Source organism: Nomascus leucogenys, chromosome 4 (genome assembly GCF_006542625.1).
Source record: "Nomascus leucogenys isolate Asia chromosome 4, Asia_NLE_v1, whole genome shotgun sequence".
NCBI classification, from domain to species: Eukaryota; Metazoa; Chordata; class Mammalia; order Primates; family Hylobatidae; genus Nomascus; species Nomascus leucogenys.
This window is the reverse complement of record NC_044384.1, coordinates 87,383,400-87,408,119: the sequence shown is the minus strand read 5'-3', so window position 1 is coordinate 87,408,119 and position 24,720 is coordinate 87,383,400. Positions and strand designations below refer to the sequence as shown.

The 24,720-nt window shown below is 42.3% G+C and overlaps 1 protein-coding gene across 3 annotated transcripts in view; it reads left to right on the top strand.

The window, feature by feature from the left end:
* CHKA (choline kinase alpha) overlaps positions 1-24,720 on the top strand; it is a 71,590-nt gene that overhangs the window by 12,337 nt on the left and 34,533 nt on the right. For all 3 annotated transcript variants that reach the window (XR_004029701.1, XR_004029702.1, XM_003274028.4), the window contains exon 2: positions 14,918-15,029. Coding sequence is in view for 1 of the 3 variants with exons in the window: in XM_003274028.4 (XP_003274076.3) it covers positions 14,918-15,029 (112 nt within the window). In the remaining 2 variants the exon portion in view is untranslated. The remainder of the gene's footprint in view (positions 1-14,917; positions 15,030-24,720) is intronic.

The window sequence follows — 24,720 nt, the reverse complement described above, 5'->3', positions numbered from 1 at the left end:
GACTTGGCGATGCGGGCTCTTTTTTGGTTCCATATGAACTTTAGAGTAGTTTTTTCCAATTCTGTGAAGAAAGTCATTGGTAGCTTGATGGGGATGGCATTGAATCTATAAATTACCTTGGGCAGTATGGCCATTTTCACGATATTGATTCTTCCAACCCATGAGCATGGAATGTTCTTCCATTTGTTTGTATCCTCTTTTATTTCATTGAGCAGTGGTTTGTAGTTCTCCTTGAAGTATTTTTATTTTTTGAGATAGTGTCTTGGCTGGAGTACAATGGCTCACTGCAGCCTGTCTCCCGGGTTCAAGTGATTCTCATGCCTCAGCCTCCTGAGTAGCTGGGATTACAGGTGTGTACCACCACAGCTGGCTCATTTTGTATTATTATTTTTTTTTCTTGAGATGGAGTTTCACTTTTGTTGCTCAGGCTGGAGTGCAATGGCACGATCTCAGCTCACTGCAACCTCTGCCTCCCAGGTTCAAGCAATTCTCCTGCCTCAACTTCCCTAGTAGCTGGGGTTACAGGCGCCCACCACCATGCCCAGCTAATTTTTGTATTTTTAGTAGAGACAGGGTTTCACCATGTTGGCCAGGCTGGTCTCGAACTCCTGACCTCAGGTAATCTGCCCACCTCGGCCTCCCAAAGTGCTGGGATTACAGGCATGAGCCACCGCGCCTGGCCTAATTAATGTAGCTTTATAATGATTCTTGAAATTGAGTAGTCTCAGTCCTCTGACTTTATTCTTCATTGGGTATTCTAGGTCTTTTGCCTATCCTTGTAAACTTTATTATTATTATCATTTTTTTTTTTTTTTTTTTTGAGATGGAGTCTCATTCTGTTGCCCAGGCTGGAGTGCAGTGGCGCGATCCCAGCTCACTGCAACCTCCGCCTCCTGGATTCAAGCGATTCTCCTGCCTCAGCCTCCTGAGTAGCTGGGATTATAGGTGCATGCCACCAAGCCCAGCTAATTTTGTATTTTTAGTAGAGACAGGGTTTCACCGTGTTTGCCAGGCTGGTCTCGGAACTCCTGACTAAGTGATCCGCCCACCTTGGCCTCCCAAATTGCTGGGATTACAGGCGTGAGCCACTGTGCCTGGCCTCCCTGTAAATTTTAGAATCAGTTCATTGGTATTCACAAAATAACTTGCTGGGGTTTTCATTGGGATTGCATTAAATCTACAGATCAAGTTGAAAAAACAACCGACATCTTGATAATACTGAGTCTTCCTACCCAGGAACGTGGAATATCTCTCCATTTGTTTAGTTCTTCTTTGATATCTTTCATCAGAGTTTTATAGTTTTCCTCAACTAGAGCTTATACACGTTTTGTTAGATTTATATGTAAGTATTTCATTTTTGGGGGTGCTCATATAAATGGTAATGTGCTTTTAATTTCAAATTCCACTTACTTGTCACTGGTATGTAGGAAACCGGTTGACTTTTGTGTATTAACCGTGTATCTTACAGTCCTGTAATATAAGCTCTTATTCCAGGAATTTTTTTTGTCACTTCTTTCTGATTTTCTACATAGATAATCATATCATCTACAAAGTTTTATTTCTCTCTTCCTAATCTGTATACTTTTAATTTCCTTTTCTTATTAGTTAGGACTTCCTATGATGTTGAAAAAAAGTGGTGAGAGGGAACATTGTTACCTTGTTCCCGTTCTTCGTAGAAAAGCTGTGACTTTCTCATCAAGTATAATGTTAGCTGTAGGTTTTTTATAGATGTTCTTTATCAAGTTGAGGAAGTTCCTCTCCGTTCCTCATTTTCTGAGAGTTTATTATTTACCATGAGTGGGTGTTGGATTTTGTCAGATAGTTTTTCTCCATCTATCGATATGATCATGTGATTTTTCTTCTTTAGCCTGTTGATGTGGCAGATTATATTAATTGATTTTATCTTTTATTTTTTATTTTGAGACAGAGTCTCACTTTGTCACCCACGCTGGAGTGCAGTGGTGTGACCTCGGCTCACTGCAACCTCTACTCCCTAGATTCAAGCAATTCTCGTGCCTCAGCCACCCGAGTAGCTGGGATTACAGGTGTGCACCACCACATTCAGCTAATTTTTGTATTTTTAGTTGAGACAGGGTTTCACCATGTTGGCCAGGCTGGTCTCGAACTCCTGACCTCAAGTGGTCCACCTGCCTTGGCCTCCCCAGGTGCTGGGTTACAGGCACGAGCCACCACATCCAGCCTATTGTTGATTTTTGAATGTTTAACCTATAGTCCTATGGTGAGGTCTCAGTCTTTTGGTGAGCCCGTGTACCTAGACTGTGAATTTTACCCATTTTTCTTAGTTCTCCTACCCGCTTAGGTGGGACAGAATGGCCAGAGGGGGCTGGAATTGTGTATTTGCCCTCTCCCAGGAAGTTAAGCTCTGAGAAAATCCCAACAGGTTAGGTGCTGGCAAAATAATTTCTCCTGAGGGCAGACCTTGTTAAGAACAGAATGTTCTGGTGTATTTGAAAAAAAAAAAGAAAAGAGGCCGGGCGTGGTGGCTCACGCCTGTAATCCCAGCACTTTGGGAGGCCGAGGTGGGAGGATCACGAGGTCAGGAGATCGAGACCACCCTGGCTAACACGGTGAAACCCCGTCTCTACTAAAAATACAAAAATTAGCCCAGCGTGGTGGCAGGCGCCTGTAGTCCCAGCTACTCAGGAGGCTGAGGCAAGAGAATGGCGTGACCCCGGGAGGTGGAGCTTGCCGTGAGCCGAGATTGCACCACTGCACTCCAGCCTGGGGGACAGAGCAAGACTCTGTCTCAAAAAAAAAAAAAAGAAAAAGAAAAGAAAAAAAAAGGTTTCTTTGTCCCTCCCTCTGCTGGAAGCATGAAGGGATTCTTTTCCCCCCTCAGTTTTCACTGTAAGGAACTGGTAGAGTTCCTGGAGGTAAAACTTGTCAAAGAATGGGGCTCCCCAGTAATTAGGTCTTCTGGAGTTTTAAACCCTCACAGTTGTCCACACTGATCCTCCAGCAATTTGTTAGTTATAGTTAAGGTTTTCTTACCCTAGTGCTGATTTGGTGGAGGATTTTGCTCCAATAAACTGTGATTCTCTGTATCTGCCTGTCTGTCTGTCCAATTTAGGAGGCAGCAGTTTCCCTCTTAACCTCATTTCTTTTTTTTTTGAGACAGAGTCTTGCGGTCGCCCCAGCTGGAGTGCAGTGGCATGATCTTGGCTCACTGCAAGCTCCGCCTCCCAGGTTCACGCCATTCTCCTGCCTCAGCCTCCCAAGTAGCTGGGACTACAGGTGCCCGCCACCACGCCAGGCTAATTTTTTGTATTTTTAGTAGAGACGGGGTTTCACCGTGTTAGCCAGGATGGTCTCGATCTCCTCACCTCGTGATCCTCCCGCCTTGGCCTCCCAAAGTGCTGGGATTATAGGCGTGAGCCACTGTGCCCAGCCACCTTATTTCTTTAAGAGTTGATTTTTCAGTTCATTCAGCTTTTTACATGTTGTTAGGATCAGGTGGCAACTTCTAAGCTGCTTACATGCTGGACTAGAAACCAGAAGATTGAGTGGTATTTCTTTTCTTTCTTTCTTTTTTTTTTTTTTCTTTTTGAGACAGGGTCTTGCTCTGTTGCCCAGGCTGGAGTGCATTTGTGGGATCATAGCTCACTGCAGCCTGGAATTCCTGGGCTCAAGCGATCATTTCACCTCACTCTCCTCATTAGCTGGGACTACAGGCATGTGCCACTGCACCCAGCTAGGAGTAGAATTTAAATAATAATAAGAAAAGCACTTCTTCTGTTATCTATCATATATTGCTTTCAGTGACGTCCACATTCTCCTTCCTGTTTTCCCCTCCAGTGGAGCCCCGTCAGCCTGTCTAGCGTCCTTCCAGGATCTCTCCATTCTCTGTCAGTGGCAGGGAATCCCCTTGTTCTGCTGCGTGGTGGGGCACACCCCTTATCTTTAGTTTTCCACAATGAGATTGTAATTTCCATGTCTTTCATAATGTATTTACACATCTTAATGTGCCTAGTACTCTTTTTGTCGAGTATTGACTGGGAGTCAGCGTGGGCTAGAAGGGATGCAAGCACTTTATGAGAAAGTGGGAGGGGGTACTTCTTTTTTTTTTTTTTTGAGACGGAGTCTCGCTCTGTCGCCCAGGCTGGAGTGCAGTGGCGCAATCTCAGCTCACTGCAAGCTCCGCCTCCCGGGTTCACGCCATTCTCCTGCCTCAGCCTCTCCGAGTAGCTGGGACTACGGGTGCCCGCCACCACGCCCGGCTAATTTTTTGTATTTTTAGTAGAGACGGTGTTTCACCGTGGTCTCGATCTCCTGACCTCATGATCCTCCCGCCTTGGCCTCCCAAAGTGCTGGGATTACAAGCGTGAGCCACCGCGCCCGGCCGGGAGGGGGTACTTCTGACCATGCCTGGTGGAAGGACCTCCTAGGTGGGAACAGTACGCAGAGGCATGCTATGTTCCAAGGACTGTGCTAAGGACAGTGGCGGCTTGAAATTTGTATTTTAGAAACACTTTCTAAGGTGGCCTAGGGGATAGCATAGAGGAGAGAGGGATCAAGAAGCTGGGAGACCAGAGAGGAGGCTGCTGTAGTGTGGGGTTTGGGGGAGGATGTACGTTTGGGCAGGAGCGATGAGAGTGGAAAGGAGGAGAGAATTTGGGAGATAGGGAGAGGACCACCAGGCCATTGGAAACGAGGAAGATTTTGAGCCTGGGTGAGTGGGAAAAAGGCACTACTGTTAACTGAAATAGGCAAATCAGGAGGAAGAAATTATTTTGAATAGAGGAAAGAAAAGATTGTAAGTTGGGAATCAAGCTAGAGAACAAATTGGTGTTCAAATTTTGGGGAAGGAAAAATAGGTAAAAACTGCGGAAAGAATGATAAAGTAGAGGAATAGTGGGGTGATTTTGTACCCCAACCTCGCCATTTGGTAACGTTTGAACATTTTTTTTTTTTTGAGACAGAGTCTCACTCTGTTGCCCAGGCTGAAGTGCAGTGGCTCAATCTTGGCTCACTGAAACCACTGCTGCTCAGGTTCAAGTGATTCTCCTGCCTTAGCCTCCCAGGTAGCTGGGATTACAGGTGTCTGTCACTGCGCCCGGCTATTTTTTGTATTTTTAGTAGAGACGGGGTTTCACCATGTTGGCCAGGCTGGTCTTGAACTCCTGATCTCGTGATCCACCCGCCTCGGCCTCCCAAAGTGCTGGGATTACAGGTATGTCCACCGTGCCCGGCCGAACATGTTTTTTATTGTTACCATGTTTGGTGGTAGTACAGCTGGCATTTAGTGAATAGAGGGCAATGTTGCTGCTAAACATTCCTGCAGTACACAGGGCAGCTTTGCCCCTCAGCAAAGAATGACCTGGCCCCAGATATGAAGCGTCAAGGCTCAGCCATGCTGGAGTAGAATTCTTAAGACTGAGCTTTATCCTTCCTTCTGGCATCCTCTTAAATATTAACTTTTGCTTTGCAATTGGTGCCGATAAGTGAACAGCTCATGTGATCTCATGTAATTTTTGCAGAAACTTCTGTTAGATACTGCTACATTGTTTTATGGTGTGAAAACAGGCTTGGAGGCCTGCCCAAGGTCACACAGCTATTTTGTGCAGAGCCAGCACACTCCACCTGGGCTGGACTGTTCTTTTTTTTTTTTTTTTTTTTTTTTGGAGACAGGGTTTTTGTGTTGCCCAGGCTGGAGTGCAGTCCAGTGATGTGATGTGATCACAGCTCTCTGCAGCCCCAACCTTCCAGGCTCAAGCAGTCATCCCACCTCAACCTCCCAAGTACCTGGAACCACAGGCTCATGCCACCATGCCTGGCCAATTAAAAAAAAAAATTTGTAGTGATTGAGTCTTATTATGTTGCCTATGCTGGTCTCCAGCTCTTGGGCTGAAGCAGTCCTTTCACCTTGACCTCCTGAAGTGTTGAGATTGATTATAGGTGTTAGCCACTGTGCCTGGCCTAGCCTGTTCTTTTAATGGTACCTCCTGGCTTTTCTTGTGTTCAGAGAGCTGGGGGTTAAGACCGTCCTGACTACTCCGTAGAGATGCTGATGTTTTACTGCAGCACTTTTTTTTTTCACCTGAGCCATAGCTGCAATTTGAATTTTAGATGGTTAGAAGAAATTTTTCAAAAATCTGCTTTTTTTCTTATTTTCCTTGTGCTCTAAATTCAGTAGCTGTTTTGATATTATGCTATATTCTCTTTTCCATGTAGCCAGCCCTATGGCTTAAAGATCATTTTTCTGTTGAGACACTGGTTATGTCGTGATTTTTTTTTCTTTCTAGTCATTTTGACTTTTAGATGATAGTCATGGAACTGCCTGCTCTATTTTTCTCCTAGGTCCAGGCCCTCAGCCTTGGGGACTAAGCCCTGTATGTGCTGGACTGGGTGCCCTGTGACTCGTAGACAGTTTGCAGAGCTTTCAGTGGCTTTTTTGCTTTTCAGCAAAATACAGTTGGTTAGGTAACTTCTTATCTTAATTTATCAGCTGGAAATCTTTGCGTTACAGGTTGGAGCAGACAGTTCCTCAGATTTGTCATCTGCCTAAGCATTCATTCAGCTGATTCACATACGTGAATCCCAAAATATCCCCGTTGCTGAAAATGACAGGGGAAAAAACCCAAATAATTAAAAATAGATAGATGTTTGACATTAGAGATGGCATATTTCTTTCTTTTTCTTTTCTTTTTTTTTTTTTTTTTTTTTTTTGAGATGGAGTCTCACTCTGCTGCCCAGGCTGGAGTGCAGTGGCCCAATTTTGGCTCACTGCAACCTCCTCCTCCCATGTTCAAGCGATTCTCTTGCCTCAGCCTCCTGAGTAGCTGGGACTACAGGTGTCCACCACCATGCCCAGCTAATTTTTGTATTTTTAGTAGAGATAGGGTTTCACCATGTTGGCCAGGCTGGTCTTGAACTCCTGACCTCGTGATCCACCCACCTCAGCCTCCCAAAGTGCTGGGATTACAGGCGTGAGCCACCATGCCCGGCCTAGAGATGACATATTTCAAGACCTTGGGCAGCCTACTAAGTTGTTATATCACTGTAGCATGTAGCTTGGGTTTTTCTTGTTTTACATTGCTGTAGAATGTAACAGGCATTAAATAATCTCTTTTTTTTTTTTTTTTTGAGATGGAGTTTCACTCTGTCTCCCAGGCTGGAGTGCAATGGCATGATCTCAACTCACTGCAGCCTCCGTCTCCTGGGTTCAAGTGATTCTCCTGCCTCGGCCTCCTGAGTAGCTGAGATTACAGGCTTGTATCACTACGCCTGGCTAATTTTGTATTTTTAATAGAGACAGGGTTTCACCATGTTGATCAGGCTGGTCTTGAACTCCTGACCTCAGATGATCTGCCTGCCTCGGCCTGCCAAAGTGCTGGGATTCCAGGCGTGAGCCACTGTCCCTGGCCAGAATTTTATAATTTTATAACCTGTGTATTTGATGTAAGTGCTGAAGCATTGGAGCATTATTCATAATGTTTATAATTGACATGTAATAATTGTACATATTGATCGGGCGCGGTGGCTCACGCCTGTAATCCCAGCACTTTGGGAGGCCGAGGCGGTTGGATCACTTGAGGTGAGGAGTTCGAGACCAGCTGACCGACATGGTGCAACCCTGTCTCTACTAAAAATACAAAAATTATTAGCTGGGCGTGGTAGCGGGAGCCTGTAATCGTAGCTACACAGGAGACTAAGGCACGAGAACCGCTTAAACCTGGGAGGTGGAGGTTGCCGTGAGCCGAGATTGCACCACTGCACTCCAGCCTGGATGATAGTGCAAAACTCAGTTTCAAAAAATATTAATAATAGGCTGGGCGCGGTGGCTCACGCTTGTAATCCCAGCACTTTGGGAGGCCGAGGTGGGCGGATCACGAGGTCAGGAGATCGAGACCACGGTGAAACCCCGTCTCTACTAAAAACACACAAAAAATTAGCCAGGCGTGGTGGCAGGCGCCCGTAGTCCCAGCTACTCGGAGAGGCTGAGGCAGGAGAATGGCGTGAACCCGGGAGGCGGAGCTTGCAGTGAGCTGAGATCGCGCCACTGCACTCCAGCCTGGTGACAGAGCGAGACTCCGTCTCAAAAATAATAATAATAATAATAATAATAATAATAATAATTGTCCTATTTATGGGGTATAAGGTGAATTTATTCCTTCCATCTGACTATAATATCATACCAGTTGACCAACCTCTCCGTCTCCCCTCCCCTCCCCTTGCCTCTGGTAAGCACGTCTCAACTTCTATGAGATCAATTTTTTTAGATGCTACACAAGTGAGATCACGTTGTTACTGTCTTTCTGTGCCTGACTTATTTCGCTTAATATAAGTACTGTCCTCCAGGTTCATCCATATTGTCACAAATGACAGAATTTCATGCTTTTATAAGGCTTAATAGGATTCTACTGTGTATATATACCACATTTTCCTTATTCATCTGTTGATGGACACTTAACATTTATTCTATAATCAATTGATGGCTTTTGTGACTAGTGCTGCAGTATACATGAGAGTGTAGATGTCTGATGTACTGATTTCATTTCCTTTGGATGTATTACCAGTAATGGGATTGCTGGATTTTTAATTTTTTATTTTATTTAATTAGTTTATTTTTTATTTTTTTGAGACTGAGCCTTGCTCTGTCTCCCAGGCTGGAGTGCAGTTGGTGCAATCTTGGGTCACTGCAACTCTGCCTCCCGGGTTCAAGTGATTCTCATGCTTCCGCCTCACAAATAGCTGGGATTACAGATATGCACCACCATGCCTGGCTAATTTTTTTGTATTTTTAATAGAGACAGAGTTTCACCATGTTGGCCAGGCTGATCTCAAATTCCCGACCTCAGGTGATCTGCCCGCCTCAGCCTCCCAAAGTGCAGGGATTACACACATGAGCCACTGCGCCAAGCCTGGATTTTTTTTTTTTAAAACTTGCTTTGATGAGCAGGAGGTGGATCTTAATGGTAATTCTATTTTTAATTTTCTGAGGACCCTGCATACTGTTTTTCGTTTCTGTACTAACTTACATTGCCATCAACAATGTGTAAGGGTTCCCTTTTCTCCACATCCTTGTCAACGTTTGTTATCTTTTCTTATTGATAATAGACAGTCTAATAATGACTAGTGGTGTTCAGCATTTTTTCATATACCTGTTGGCCATTTATTTATTTTTTTTAATTTACTGAGACAGGGTCTTGCTCTGTCACCCAGGCTAAAGTACAGTGCAGCCTTGACTTCCTGGGCTCTAGTGATCCTCTTGCCTCAGCCTCTTGAGTAGCTGGTGTCCATTTTTTAATTGGTTTTCTTTCCTTTCTTTGTTGTGAGTTCCTTGTATATTTTCTATATTATCCCCTTAACTGATGTATAGTTTGCAAATAGATTCTTCTATTCTGAAGGTTGTTTCTTCACTCTTGTTTCCTTTGCCGTGCAGAAGCTTTTTAGTCTGATATAATCCTATTTGTTTATTTTTGTTTCTGTTGCCTGTGCTTTTGAGGTCTTTTAAAAAAAATTCCTGGCTCAGACCAAGGTCCTGAAGGTTTTCCCTGTGTTTTCTTATGGCAGTTTCATAGTTTCAGGTCTTACTTTAAGTTTTCGATCCATTTTGAGTTTATTTTTGTATATGGTGTGAGATAAGGATCTAATTTCATTCTTCTGCGTGTGATATCCAGTTTTCCCAACACTGTTTATTGAAGAGACTGTCTTTTTCCCTATTGTGTTCTTGACACTTGTTGAAAATCAGGTGGCTGTAAGTGTGGATTAATTTGTGGGCTTTTATTCTGTTATATTGGTCTCTGTCTGTTTTTATGCCAACACCATGCTGTTTTGGTTACTATGACTTTGTAGTATATGTTGAAGTTAGGTAGTGTGATTCCTCTAGCTTTGTTCTTTTTGCTCCAGATTGCTTTGGCTACTGGGGTCTTTTGTGATTTCATATAAATTTTAGGATTGTTTTCCCTATTTCTATGAAGAACGTCATTGGTATTTTGATAGGGATTGCATTGATGTATAGATTGCTTTGGGTAGTATGGACTTTTTTTTTTCTTTTTTTTTTTTTTGAGACAGAGTCTTGCTCTGTCGCCCAGGCTGGAGTGCAGTGGTGTGATCTTGGCTCACTGCCACCTCTGCCTCCTGAGTTCAAGTGATTCTCCTGCCTCAGCCTCCCGAGTAGCTGGGATTACAGGCGCCCACCACCATGCCCAGCTAATTTTTGTATCTTTAGTAGAGGCAGGGTTTCATCATGTTGGCCAGGCTGGTCTTGAACTCCTGACCTCAGGTGATCCGCCCACCTCAGCCTCCCAAAGTGTTGGGATTACAGGCGTGAGCCATGCGCTTGGCCAGTATGGACATTTTAACAATATTAATTCTTCTAATACATGAACATGGGATATTGTTCCATTTATTTGTGTCTTCAGTTTCTCTGATCAATATTTTAAAGTTTTCATTGCAGAGATCTTTCACCTCCTTGATTAAATTTCTTTCTTTTTCTTTTCTTTTTTTTTTTTTTTTTTTGGTAGCTGTTGTAAACAGGATTGTTTTCTTGATTTCCATTCCAGATAATTTGCTATTAGCTGGCATGCAGTGGCGTGATCACAAATCACTCACTTCAGCCTTGACCTCCTGGGCTCAAGTGATCTTCCCACCTGAGCCTCCCATATAGAAATAATACTGCTACTGATTTTTGTATGTTGATTTTGTATCCTGCAATCTTACTGAACTTATTAATTCTTCTCATAGTTTTTTGGTGGGGTCTTTAGGGTTTTCTATATGTAAGATCATGTTGTCTGCAAACAGGGATAATTTAACTTCATTTCCGATTTGGATGCCTTGTGTTTCTTTCTCTTGCCTAGTTCTTCTGGCTATCAAGAAAAGCTGAAATGATTCATTTCATTTTTGCTCAACAATTTATGTAAAAGAACCTCTTTGGACCAGCGCGGTGGCTCACACCTGTAATCCCAGCACTTTGGGAGGCTGAGACAGGTGGATCATGAGGTCAGGAGATGAGACCATCCTGGCTAACACAGTGAAACCCCATCTCTACTAAAAATACAAAAAAATTAGCCCGGTGTGGTGGTGGGCGCCTGTAGTCCCAACTACTTGGGAGGCTGAGGCAGGAGAATGGTATGAACCTGGGAGGTGGAGCTTGCAGTGAGCCGAGATCGCACCACTGCACTCCAGCCTGGGTGACAGAGTGAGACTCCGTCTCAAAAAAAAAAAAAAAGAACCTCTTTATACTGCTTGTTATTCCCTTAGTATTCTGTTTTAAGGAATCGTGGGTTGGCAGTTAGTGATGCGTGCACCACTGGGTCTGGAGGGCAGGGGTGAGAATTCCTGCCAGCAGGTACTTCCTGCTCTTTTCTGTTTCCTTCCTGTCATTGTGTTGAGTGTGGAATAAGTGTGTTATTGTCACTGTATTTGAGATTTTGCTTATCTTGTGCCTCTCATATATATATGTGTGTGTGCGCATATATATATATATATTTAAATTTATTTATTTATTTATTTATTTATTGGAGATGGTGTTTTGCTCTTGTCCCCCAGGCTGGAGTGCAATGGCACGATCTCAGCTCACTGCAATCTCCGCCTCTCGGGTTCAAGTAGTTCTCCTGCCTCAGCCTCCCAAGTAGCTGGGATTACAGGCACGTGCCACCATGCCCAGCTAATTTTTGTATTTTTAGTAGAGACAGGGTTTCACCATGTTGGCCAGGCTGGTCTTGAACTCCTGACCTCAAGTGATCTGCCCGCCTCAGCCTCCCAAAGTGCTAGGATTACAGGTGTGAGCCACCACATCCAGCCCATGCCTCTCATATTTAATTATGACTTATAAAGCTATTATGCCAGGTAATAAAGTTTGTGGTTTCAAAACTTCTTGCAAATCCTTGAGAGCTCCTGGGGTTTTACTTGGGAGGATATTTTTGACAAATTATATGATAAATTGGACTGTTACATTTTTGCTACCATTTCTGGCATTTCTTCCCATCACATTTTATTGTTCCTGGTCAGATTATTATTTGACTCATTGGTAGCTGGCTTTTTTTCTACGCAAATTTCTCACAGTTTGGGTTATTGGTGCCAGTCACGTTGCTTCATTTGACTGTCACTAAAAAATAATTGACAATTTATTCACTAAAGCCTATTGAACAATAGAGGCTACAGGTAATACAAAGCAGTTGAAGGGTTTCCAGGTTGTGAGCTTGTTTCTGGCCAAGCTAGTCTGCCTTCCTTCTTTAGCAGTACGGGGGTAAACTTTGAATCAGGTTACACAATTTAGAACAGTACTTCATCTGTTTGCTTTTGCATTTGACTGAGATTTCCAGAGTATGTGACCGGAAGAAAAACTAGGGCTTTTAACTCTGTTTTAATGCCCGTTCTGTTGCTTGGTAGCCAGAAACCCATGTTGGCTGTGACCAGACGTGGCAGGGGGATTCTGATAAGCCACACAGTTGAGGCGCCACCCCAAGTTTAGCAGAAAGGTTAAGGCTGCTTTTGGTTCCTTTGATCTACACACTGTCGGCCCACTTCATAGCTTGCTTTGGGAAAACAAGAACTTTGGGTTCCCTTTTATTTTTGTTCTTTTTAACTAAGGTAGACAACCTTCTGGGAAAATAGATCCTGACTCTTGCTGTCTTGTTCCTAGAGACTCATGATGGTTTTTCATTTTAAGTAACCTTTGAAAAAACCTCTTAAATATGTCTTACTTAAATCTGGGAAAAAATTGTGCTAGAAGCACATTCAAATTTTTTATTTGGTAAAAAAAAATGAAATACAGTTCACATACCATACAATTCACCCATTTAAATTGTACAGTCCAGTGGCTTTTAATGTAGTCATAGATACTTGCAGCTGTTACCACAGTCAGTTTTAGAACATTTTCATCTTTCAAGAAGAAACTTTTAGCTATCATCCCCTACCCCTAAGTACCCCTTCCCACCCCAGGTCCTGGCAACCACTAATGGACTTTATATAGAGTTCCTTGTTCTGGACAGTTTATATGAATGGAATCATATAACATGTGGTCTTCTGTGACTGTCTTCTTTCACTTAGCATAATGTTTTTAAGTTTCATATTGTAGTATATATCAGTACTTCGTCCTTTTTTATTAAAACTGTGGTAAAATAAGGTCAGGCATGGTGAGCCTGTAATTCTAGCACTTCGGGAGGCTGAGATGGGTGGATCACTGGAGGTCAGGAGTTCCAGACCAGCCTGGCCAACGTGGCAAAACTCCGTTTCTACCAAAAATACAAAAATTAGCTGAGCATGCTGGCATGCACCTGTAATCCCAGCTACTTGGGAGGCTGAGGCAGGAGAATTGCTTGAACCTGGGTGGTGGAGGTTGCAGTGAGCCGAGATTGTGCCACTGTACTCTAGCCTGGACGACAGAGCAAAACCTCTCTGAAAAAAAAAAAAAATTAAGTAAAATTGTGGTAAAATAAGCAGCATTAAAAATACCATTTTAACAATTTTAGAATTTATAGTTCAGTGGCATTAAGTACATTCACATTGTTGTGCTACCATCACCACCATCTGTCTCCAGAATGTTGTCATCTTCCCAAACTGAAACTCTGTACCCATTAAACTTAAACTAACTCCCCATTTCCACCTAGTTACCCTTATTTTTAAAAATTAATGAGCTCAATCAGAATCTGTTTTCAGTTTTAAGCCACTAAATTTGTAGTAATTTGTCATAGCAGTAATAGGACACGGAGACGTTTGTGTCGTAGAGGTTTATAGAGAGTAGTCCTGATGGAAGGTGATTTTGCAGCTTACGCAGCTCCTATGACATTTTTCTTTTATCTTTTCTTTTTTCTTTTTTGAGATGGGGTCTTACTCTGTTGCCCAGGCTGGAGAACAGTGGCGCGATAATGGCTCACTGCAAGCTCTGCCTCCCGGGTTCAAGTGATTCTCCTGCCTCAGCCTCCTGAGTAGCTGGTATTACAAGATGTGCGCCACCACACCCAGCTAATTTGTATTTTTAGTAGAGATGGGGTTTCACCATGTTGGCCAGGCTGGTGTTGAACTCTCGACCTCAGGTGATCCACCCACCTTGGCCTCCCCAAAGTGCTGGGATTACAGGCGTGAGCCACCTCGCCCGACCTCGTATGACATCTTTAATGTGGCACGTGGGTGCTCTCCAGCTTTGCCTCCTATCTCTTTGACAACTCTTCATGGTTAGTTACAAGCAGGGACTCTGGAGCCATATGCCTGGATTTGATTCCTTGCTTAGCTACTTACTTGGTGTGTGATTAGAGTATTGAGGTCTCCTGTTTCATCTGAAGGCCCTGGTAACCAGTTAATGTTGGAAGTTTTTTGAACAACCTCCTAGTCAAAATCAGTTGACAGATTTTTAGTAACACTAGCATAGAAGATCTTGGAACTATTAATACATATCAAATGGAAAGCCCTAGAGAAGAAGGTTTAAATATCGCCTCAAGATTTTTTTTTTTTTTTTTTTGAGACGGAGTCTTGCTCTGTCGCCCAGGCTGGAGTGCAGTGTCGCAGTCTCGGCTCACTGCAAGCTTCGCCTCCCAAGTTCATGCCATTCTCCTGCCTCAGCCTCCTGAGTAGCTGGGACTACAGGCGCCTGCCACCACGCTGGGCTAATTTTTTGTTCTTTTTTAGTAGAGACGGGGTTTCACCGTGTTAGCCAGGATGGTCTAGATTTCTTGACCTCGTGATCCACCCGCCTCAGCCTCCCAAAGTGCTGGGATTACAGGCGTGAGCCACCGCGCCCAGCTCACACAGGCAATTTCAAAAACGCCTCCCCACCTCTACTGCAGAAAAACAGAAAGGGAATTTGTCTGTTTTTAATGTGACTCATGGAGTTAAATTGAGAGAATAAATCGAGATGAGAACAGTTCTGTGTAACCCTGACTTTTCATCCATATTTATCCAAGAAGAGTGATTTAGTTCACCTGCAATAAAGATACTGTCCTCTTATTTCTGACAGAGGCGGCCTTAGCAACATGCTGTTCCAGTGCTCCCTACCTGACACCACAGCCACCCTTGGCGATGAGCCTCGGAAAGTGCTCCTGCGGCTGTATGGAGCGATTTTGCAGATGGTGAGTTGGTAGGCTACTTTGGGAGGGGGGGATCCTGTTAACATTTTAAATCATCTTTCCTGAGATACCTTGGAAAGAGATTTTAAATACTTTAATGGTGTTACTCAAGATATTTGAGTATATTGCTTTTACTTTTACTTTAATTGGGCTGCACAACTTGGTTTGCATTCTAAGTTAATTCGTGTTTTTTTTAGTTAGTATTTATTAGTAAACTAGTGCAAGTATTCCCAGTTTTACATCCAGAGAAGGTAGAATGTTGGTTAAATCTTTAATAGTGCTTGATGATTCTTGGTTCTACATATTGATTAAAATTTTCAGCTCAGATTTAGATTTAAAGTTCTAATGTGGAGAAGGTATTGTTTTTATAACATAATCCAAAAGATTTTAGAGGTTAGTCCCAGTTAACAAAGTATGATCTCAACGAAGCTGAATTTAATAACTGTTTCTCTGAGATTTCTTTAAAACTTTGAGTTGTTTGTTACAGTCGTAATCTTTCTAAAGTTTTATATTACTTAAATAATCTAATTCTTAATTAAAGTACCTATTGAGTTATCCAGTTATAGGATATCCCAACTTGTCTGGGTTTATTATTATTATTATTAATGTCATGAATTTACTATTTCATTGAGCACAGTAGAAATATTAGGTTGATGTATTTTTTTTTTTTTTTTGGGATGGAGTTTCACTCTTGTTGCCCAGGCTGGAGTGCAATGGCGCGGTCTCAGCTCACTGCAACCTCTGCCTCCCGGGTTCAAGTGATTCTCCTGCCTAAGCCTCCCAAGTAGCTGACGTTATGTATGCCACCATGCCTGGCTAATTTTGTATTTTTTTAGTAGAGATTGGGTTTCACCATGTTGGTCAGGCTGGTCTTGAACTCCTGACCTCAAGTGATCCACCCACCATGGCCTCCCAAAGTGCTGGGATTACAGGCATGAGCCACCGCGCCTGGCCAAGTTGATGTATTTCTGTGGTAGGATTTTTTTTTTTTTCCTGAGATGGAGTCTGGCTATGTAGCTTAGGCTGGAATGCAGTGGCACAATCTCGACTCACTGCAGCCTCCGCCTCCCGGGTTCAAGCTTTCCTTGAACCTCGGGGTTCAATTCTCCTGCCTCAGCTTCCTGAGTAGCTGGGATTATAGGTGCACCACTACGCCTGGCTAATTTTTATATTTTTAGTAGAGACAGGGTTTCACCATATTGGCCAGGCTGGTCTCAAACTCGTGACCTCAGGTAATCTGCCCGCCTCAGCCTCTCACAGTGCTGGGATTACAGGTGTGAGCCACCACGCCTGGCCTGTGGTAGGATTTTGATACCCTTTTTTTTTTTTTTTTTTTGCGACAGAGTCTTGCTCTGTCGCCCAGAGGCTTACTACAAACTCTGCCTCCTGGGTTCACGCCATTCTCCTGCCTCAGCCTCCCGAGTAGCTGGGACTACAGGCGCCTGCCACCACGCCCGGCTCACTTTTTGTATTTTTAGTAGAGATGGGGTTTCACCATGTTAGCCAGGATGGTCTCGATCTCCTGACCTCGTGATCCATCCACCTCGGCCTCCCAAAGTGTTGGGATTACAGGTGTGTGAGCCACCGTGCCCGGCTGTTTTGGCTGTTTTTTTTTTTTTTTTTTTTTTTTTTTTTTATGGAGTCTTGCTCTGTTGCCCAGGCTGGAGTGCAGTGGTGCAATCTTGGCTCACTGCAAGCTCCGCCTCCTGGGTTCACGCCATTCTGTCTCAGCCTTGCAAGTAGCTGGGACTACAGGCATGTGCCACCACGCCTGGCTAATTTTTGTATTTTTAGTAGAGATGAGGTTTCACCATGTTAGCCAGGGTGGTCGCAATCTCCTGACTTTGTGACCCGCCTGCCTTGGCCTCACAAAGTGCTGGGATTACAGGCATGAGCCACCGCGCCTGGCCCTGATAGCCATTTTAATCTTCTTTGGAAGGGCCCATTTTTATCTTAATGAAATGGAGCAGAGTAGTTTTCAAACTAAATTTTTTAAAAGACCAGCCTATTTCAGCTCAATCTAAAAAGCAGATCATATCCATATGATATTTGATTATATGTTTAGAAATATTAAAGTTCAAATTGGCAGTCTAGATGTTAATTCATTAAAAACTTGTCATAATGTGAAGAAACCTTTTATTGGATAGCTTTTCCTTGACTCTGTCAAGCTGTGGAAATGGTTAAGATCTAAAAATGCTGGGAACAAGTTAGTATGTTTGAAGGTACATAGCTCTTCCACACACGTGTGCGCTTGCTGAGGATATCTGAGGTCATTTTGTCATTAGGTGCAGATAGCTGGCATTCAGCTAGGACAACAGTTGATGCTAACTGAAAACACAGACCCCTTGCTGTTAATACACAACAGAAAAGATTCTGTGTTCACCATGCAGCTTGGGTTTTAAGTTTAATCAAGTTGCAGTTTCAAAGTATAGTTTTTGAAATCTTTCATTGTTATTTTGGCACTTTTACTGATGTGCCTTTATTTTTTGAGACAGGGTCTCACTTTGCCACCCAGGCTGTAGTGTAGTGGCACAACCATGGCTCACTGCAGCCTCGACCTCCTGGGCTCAGGTGATCCTTCCACCTCAGCCTCCTGAGTAGCTGGGACTACAGGAGTGAGCCACCACGCCCAGCTAATTTTTGTATTTTTTTGTAGAGGCAGGGTTTCACCATGTTTCCCAGGATGGTCTCAAACTCCTGGCCTTAAGTGATGCGCCCGTCTAGTCCTCTCAAAATGCTGGGATTACAGGCATGAGCCACTGCGCTTAGCCTGGTAGGTCTTGATAGTCATTTTTTCTTTGAGGACTGTTTACGTTCTGCAACAATTAAGTCCCATTTCTGCTGTTTTGTGTATTTTGCATTTATACAACACTTTTAGAATAATAAGTAGATGCTGAAATTACATGTGATTTAAAACTATTGTTTAAATCTGATTTGTGAGGCTTTCATTTCTAACTTACATAAGAAGCATTTTAAATGTGTTACAAGGTGCTCCTCTGTGGGCTAGACTAATCTGGGAGTTTAATCCTGTGCTCTAGAACAGTGCTATAGTGATGGGAGTAATGGAGGGTTCTGCATCTGTGCTGTCTGATACACTTGTCATCAGCCACATGTCACTAACGAATATGTGGAATGTGGCAAGTGTGGCTGTTGAATTGAGTTTTAAATTGTTTTTAATTTTAATTAATTTAAATTAAAATAGTCACATGTAGCTCGTGGCTACTGTATTGGACAGCCCAGCTCTAGAATGTTCTGGTTTATTATATGAGTCACTTAGTAAAAGCCAGCTGCAGCATAGCCTACTACTTGGCAATTAGCCTGCCTCTAATAAAGATTCATTGTCAATTGTTAGTCTTTTCTCCATTTTGAAATTTTAGCAGTCTGGAAGTAGTACCTGACAGTAGTTGAATACAGTAGAAATGTCTGGAAATAAAATTTGTTTGAACAGAATTCTATGTCCCAATTTGTTTCTAAGAAAAAAGACTTAAAGCCGGGCGAGGTGGCGGGCGCCTGTAGTCCCAGCTACGCGGGAGGCTGAGGCAGGAGAATGGCGTGAACCCCGGGGAGTGGAGCCTGCAGTTAGCCGAGATCGTGCCACTGCACTCCAGCCTGGGTGAAAGGGCGAGACTCCGTCTCAAAAAAAAAAAAAAAAAAGAAAAAAGACTTAAGTAACTAAGAAAAATAAAAAGAATAATTTAAGCCAGTTAAAATGTAATTAACTCTTACCAAACTAATAGAATGGAGTATGTTTTACATATAATTCCAATTTGGGGGGAGGTACCCTACATTTAGCTTCTCAGTTATATTTTTATTAGGCAAATGTTAAATGAGTTTCCATTCCTGAAGCTATATCTACTGATGTAAGGTGGAAACCATACTTGAAAGCACCTTGAATAGAAAGGGAAATTAGGGCTGGGCATGGTGGCTCACTCCTGTAATCCCAACACTTTGGGAGGCCAAGGCAGGTGGATTGCTTGAGTCCAGGAGTTTGAAACCAGCCCGGGCAACATGGCAAAACCCTGTCTCTATAAAAAAATAGCTGGGCATGGTGGCATGTGCCTGTGGTCCCAGCAACTTTGGAGGCTGAGGTGGGAAGATCTCTTAAGCCCAGGAGGTGGAGATTGCAGTGAGCCAAGATCATGCCACTGCACTGTAGCCTGGGGGACAGAGAGAGACCCCGTCTCAAAAAAAAAAAAAAAAAAAACTGGATGGGAAATTAGTAGTTTTCTACATGGATAATAAGCATACCTCTGACAATCTGACAGTTGACATAGACAACAAACTGATTTTTGTTAGAAAAAAACTATTTCTTTGCTTCTTAGGTGGGAATCTATATTTTCAATATAATTATTCAGTTGGTCAAGTCTTTAGTTCAAGCACACTTTTTTGGTTGTAGTTTAAACTTAGTAAACCATGAAGCCTAGGGTCTCAGAGTTCTAAGTATATTTGGTTTCCTAGCTCTGCGGAGTTTAGCAGTCATACTTGTTGCCAGTTAAGAGTTTCAGATATTAATGGCCATTGAGACTGTTGGTCATTGGGAGTACTGTGACAACATGAGGAGGGGAACCAAAATCAAGAACTCCAAAAGATGGCTATGGTACAAAAGAAGCGAAGTAGAGAGCAGGCTTAGAAGCTTCTAAGATGCGAGCCAGGCAACAGCTGCTGTGTGCTTTAGAAGCTGAGCTGCCACACACTGTGCCGGGGATTTTAAATTCCTTTCCAAATATTTTCAAATCAGCTTTAAAGTGTCTATTATTTATTTTTGCTGTGATCTAGGTGTGATGAAATTGCTGATGTATAGCCAACTCTTTAGAATGAATCTGGCCTATAATGGAAGGAGATATTTATGGTCTACAATGAGGGTTTTGTTCCTATCACAACGAAAAAAGCCAGAATTTATGATAAATTGTCAGGATTGATAATAAACTGTCAAGATTTGCATTAATTGAGAGATGTGGCTGAGCAAATACAGAGCCCCAAATAATAAATCACATTACTTTCATAAAATTATGGGTTAAAGAGAGAAATATAATATGACTCAAATCTTCTGCTTTCCTTCTTTTTGCTCTACCTTATAGGAAAGCATACACATAGCCTATACATGTATGTGTACTTATACAAATATAACTGGTATGTCCCAAGCCAGCTTTATAAATGCAGCTATAGCATCCTTTAAGGTGGGCTAGAATTCACTCCTTCTTTGAAAAATGTTAATTGAAGACTACTGCACAAATAATAGGCCTATGTATTTTCTCAGAGTATTTTGCATTTTTGCTTAATTATATGACAGATTTAGTTTAGTATGTCCCTTCTTTCCATTTCCCTTCCTTGTTTTTAGCTTTTGAACATTTTACCTCTGTGAGAATCAGAGGTGGTAACATTTTACACGTTCTTTGATCAGCAAATGATTTACAGGTGACTTGGTTTAAAATAACTAGATGATTCTCAACTTTCTCATTTTTCTTCATCTTGGCATTATAAGATGTCTGATTTCCTTTATTTCCATAGTGACACTGAAATGACTGCTCTTTGGTACAGTTCTCTAAGGGTTAAGTGCCAGAAAGCCAAGGTAAAACTTTCTGATTGGGTTCAGCCCCACAGCTTCTGTCCCACAAACATCTGTCTCTTCTAGCCCCTATTTCTATCTAAATTGAGACAGAAACAAACTTCCTGACTGTATCCTGGAGTTTTTGTTTAGGATTTGTGTTAGTTTTAGGGTGCTTATGAAAATTCCTGTGTTTGGCAAGGTCAAGAATGGGTCCTTTTGAAAATATGAACAAGATAGGACACACACACCTATACAATATTTGCAGGAAATTATTAAACATAAAAATATTGGTCTGATCTTAAAATAATGTGTGTGAGTATAATTTAGTGTCTGTTTTACATGGACTAATTTTAATGGAAGTGAGGTTATTTTCATTAGCTACATAGATTATGAAGACCAAACTCAACTGTAAAACCACCCTGAACTACAGGAGGATAATTTAATAGAAGTTTTGAGAAGTAATAGTTCAGCCTTTGCATTGTGGAAAGAGATAGAATTGCTAGAAGAGAGCGTAAATGTATAAAATTAGCTATAAATGTAACTTGATTTTTTTCCTTTCTGATACTGGGAAGGAACATGAGCTCTGCAACGTCCAGTAGCAGCCTTTTCAGAGAAGCAAGTTTGGCTGATTACAAATAACCAGTTTGCTTATTTATCATGAATTGTGGAAGACACAAATGTCAGTACGTATTGTTCATTCAATGTAACCTGTGCCAGTTGGCGGAAGTCTCAGAGGATTGCTTTGTCCCTTCCTCTGTCAGAACAGTGACTCTGTGTTAAGCCACTTCCTTCTGTGCATGAATGGAGAGATTTGGCCTCACCGTTATGAGCGGTCTCACAGGCATGAATGTTTATAATACACATCAAAGATCTCTCTTGAATGTTGTCTGGAAAATTGTTTTTGTTTGTTTTTTGAGTAATAGAAGGCTAATATTAGTGCTTGTTTGAGTACTAACCATAATAAAGGCATCAAGGCACAACGCAGATATGTATTAGCAACTCAAAAGAGTCAAATTTGAGACACTGTCCTTTTTGAATCTAGAAAACAAATGTCTTCCTCCCTATTTTCTCTTCGCCCCAGTTTAATTAAAAATTAAGCCACAATAAAATACGGAATAACTCATAAATAGTTAATATTAAACTACCAGCTACTGCAAAATCAGCTGCTAAAAACTATTTCTTTATGTTACTAAGGTCACACCATGCAAAGACCAGCATTGCTGGTACTCCTTGAAGGAGTCATGTCCCTGGTAACTGAATTCTGTGAATTGTCACTGTTTTCCTCATTGTGTTAGGATAATTAGGAATTTAAGTTGTTCTGTTCACTCTGCTTTAAAAAAATTCCCTTATACTTTTGAGTATGGTTTAATTCTCTGTTCCTAAGGCAGTCAAAACTTCCTTCTCAGAAGTGAAACATTTTTCTAGTGTTGTGCATTCCCATTTGGTCTAACGTAATATTTCTTTAGCTGATACTCTCCCAAGATAGTTGCCAAATTACTACCAATGGTCCTTCCATACCTGCTTTGGTGCCTTCTTTTGATAACCAAATAAACCACAGACTACTATGTCTAATTTTTACATATTCAAAGTGTCTTTGTCTTGCTGGTATTAAATGTTTGGGATTTATAGCATGAAGCCAATGCAGATTTCTGGTCCATGGAACGATGGTTTGACCGCAGCCCACCCCTCTTTGGGAAGGAATGTCTTTATGTTGGGTGGAGTGAAGGGCGTTGGGGGTAATGTACCACTTTAGCTGTATGTGCATGTGTTCTCTGCTGCAGGCTTGTCCATGCGATCGTGCCTGGAGCACTCTGGTTTCCAGGTGACAGACACGATTCACGGTATAGTATGAGACCTCTGAAGTTGGAGCATTCTCTACAGCTTTAATTTCTTTCTTTTAGTTCTTGGATTCAAGAATTGCTTTTAAAAAAGAAAGTTGTAATGCTTGTTAAGTAGCACCAGCTACAGTTTGTGCTGTGCTTAAAGAGGCACAGTGATTAAGATTTCAGAATGTTGTGTAATAAATATATCACTTTTTTTTTTTGTCCAAAGCAAATCAGATTCCTTTCTTCTGTTTCCTCAGTAGAAAATGACAAACATTTAGGAATTTTAGAAATTTATGGGCCTCAACTTGATAACTTAATTGAAGTAATCAAGTTCTTCCTTCATATCACTTCCAGCATTAAGGAAACACCATATATATTTTGATATTTTGGTCAGAATTAGAAACAAACCTTCTTCTTTGTCCTTACCAGTCAGTATACTTTCATATGTCTTAGCTGGGTACCTGAGACCTTAGGGAGCTCTGCAGTGCTGATTTGATGTAGTGAAGGCACACTTCCTGTAAAAGTGTTGCTTGCAAGTCAACCCTTGGGATACTTAGAGGGAAGGTATTTTATTTAGTCTTGGAAGTCTGAGGAGTGTTGGGTCAGCAGGTTGCCCTAGATCAGACGTAGATTTTAAGAAGGTCCTGAAATGGGCCTTTTTAAAACCTGGGCTCCCACTCACCTGTCTTTCTACTGGCTTACGTTGCCTAAAGTGTTGTAGAAGTTGTAGTTTCCTAGGGATATTCATCAAGTCATCCAATTTTGAAATTATTAATGTCCAAGAAGATCAAGTTGTTTTAGGCTGATCCTTGGGATAATTGAAGACACTCTAAAGACTACCATACAATGTTAGAAATCACTTATCTGTTTAAATTCTCTACTTCATATGTGCTCATTAAATAATCACATAAGCTATACTTTAAATCATTGCATTGAGATCTCACATTTTTAATGTGTTCTGTAAAATGTTTTCAGAAAGTGCTATTAGTGGCCGGGTGTAGTGGCTCATACCTGTAATCCCAGCACTTTGGGAGGCTGAGGCGAGTGGATCACCTGAGGTCGGGAGTTCGAGAAAGTGCTGTAAGAAACCATAAAAGAAATAAATACAGGATGATTTCATTTTTTTTTCATAGAAATCAGGAAGAAGTAAGGTTAGGGTCCATGATAACTCTGAGAAGAAAACATATTGCCAAGAAAATATACTGCAAAATGTTCATTGAAAGAGTCGCATAACTCTTTCAATTCTATAGAATTGAACACATTCTATAGAGTCGTGGTTCTCATGCTTTTTCCTGCCCCACCTCTCCTGGGATGGAACATAGCTGCATCATCAACAGGGACTCGGCAGGCCAGGGATTATAACAGATGCCACCCCCGTATTAAAAATGATTTCTCTCCTAGAAGGTTGAGTGTGGTGAGATAACCAGGGTGGGTATTAAGGGTCTCCGAAGCCACAGGCTACACAGTAAAGAATTTCATGCCACTCCAAGACCAAATGGGCATCACAGCTACTGAATTGAATCCGAATGATGCACCATATCCTCCTGTTCTCAGGGTGAATACAATGGCCTGGGAGTTGTTTCAGTACTCAGCTCAGGAAGATAATACCAGATTAGTAGAAAGATGGATTATTTTCTGAGACCAAGATTTAGATATCCTAGAAACTGAGGAAACTGAGTCTAGCTAACAGTAGGAATTTTTTTTTTTTTTTTGAGACAGCCTCCCACTGTTGCCCAAGCTGGAGTGCAATGGCGTGATCTTAGCTCGCTGCAACCTCTGCCTCTCAGGTTCAAGCGATTTTTGTGCCTCAGTCCCCTGAGTAGCTGGGATTACAGGCATGCGCCACTACACCCAAGTAATTTTTGTGTTTTAAGTAGAGACAGTGTTTCACCATGTTGGTCAGGCTGGTCTCAAATTCCCAACCTCAGGTGATCCGCCCACCTTGGCCTCCCAACATGCCAGGATTACAGGCGTGAGCCACTGCACCCAGACAGGATTATTCTTATTTATTTATAGGTCTCAAAGCATTTTTAAAAGGTCACAATCAATTTACTGTTTTATGTAAAGCCTTTTTTTTTTTTTTTTTTTTGAGACGGAGTCTCGCTCTGTCACCCAGGCTGGAGTGCAGTGGCGCAATCTCGGCTCACTGCAAGCTCCGCCTCCCGGGTTCACGCCATTCTCCTGCCTCAGCCTCTCCGAGTAGCTGGGACTACAGGCGCCTGCCATCATGCCCGGCTAATTTTTTGTATTTTTAGTAGAGATGGGGTTTCACCATGGTCTCGATCTCCTGACCTCGTGATCCGCCCACCTCGGCCTCCCA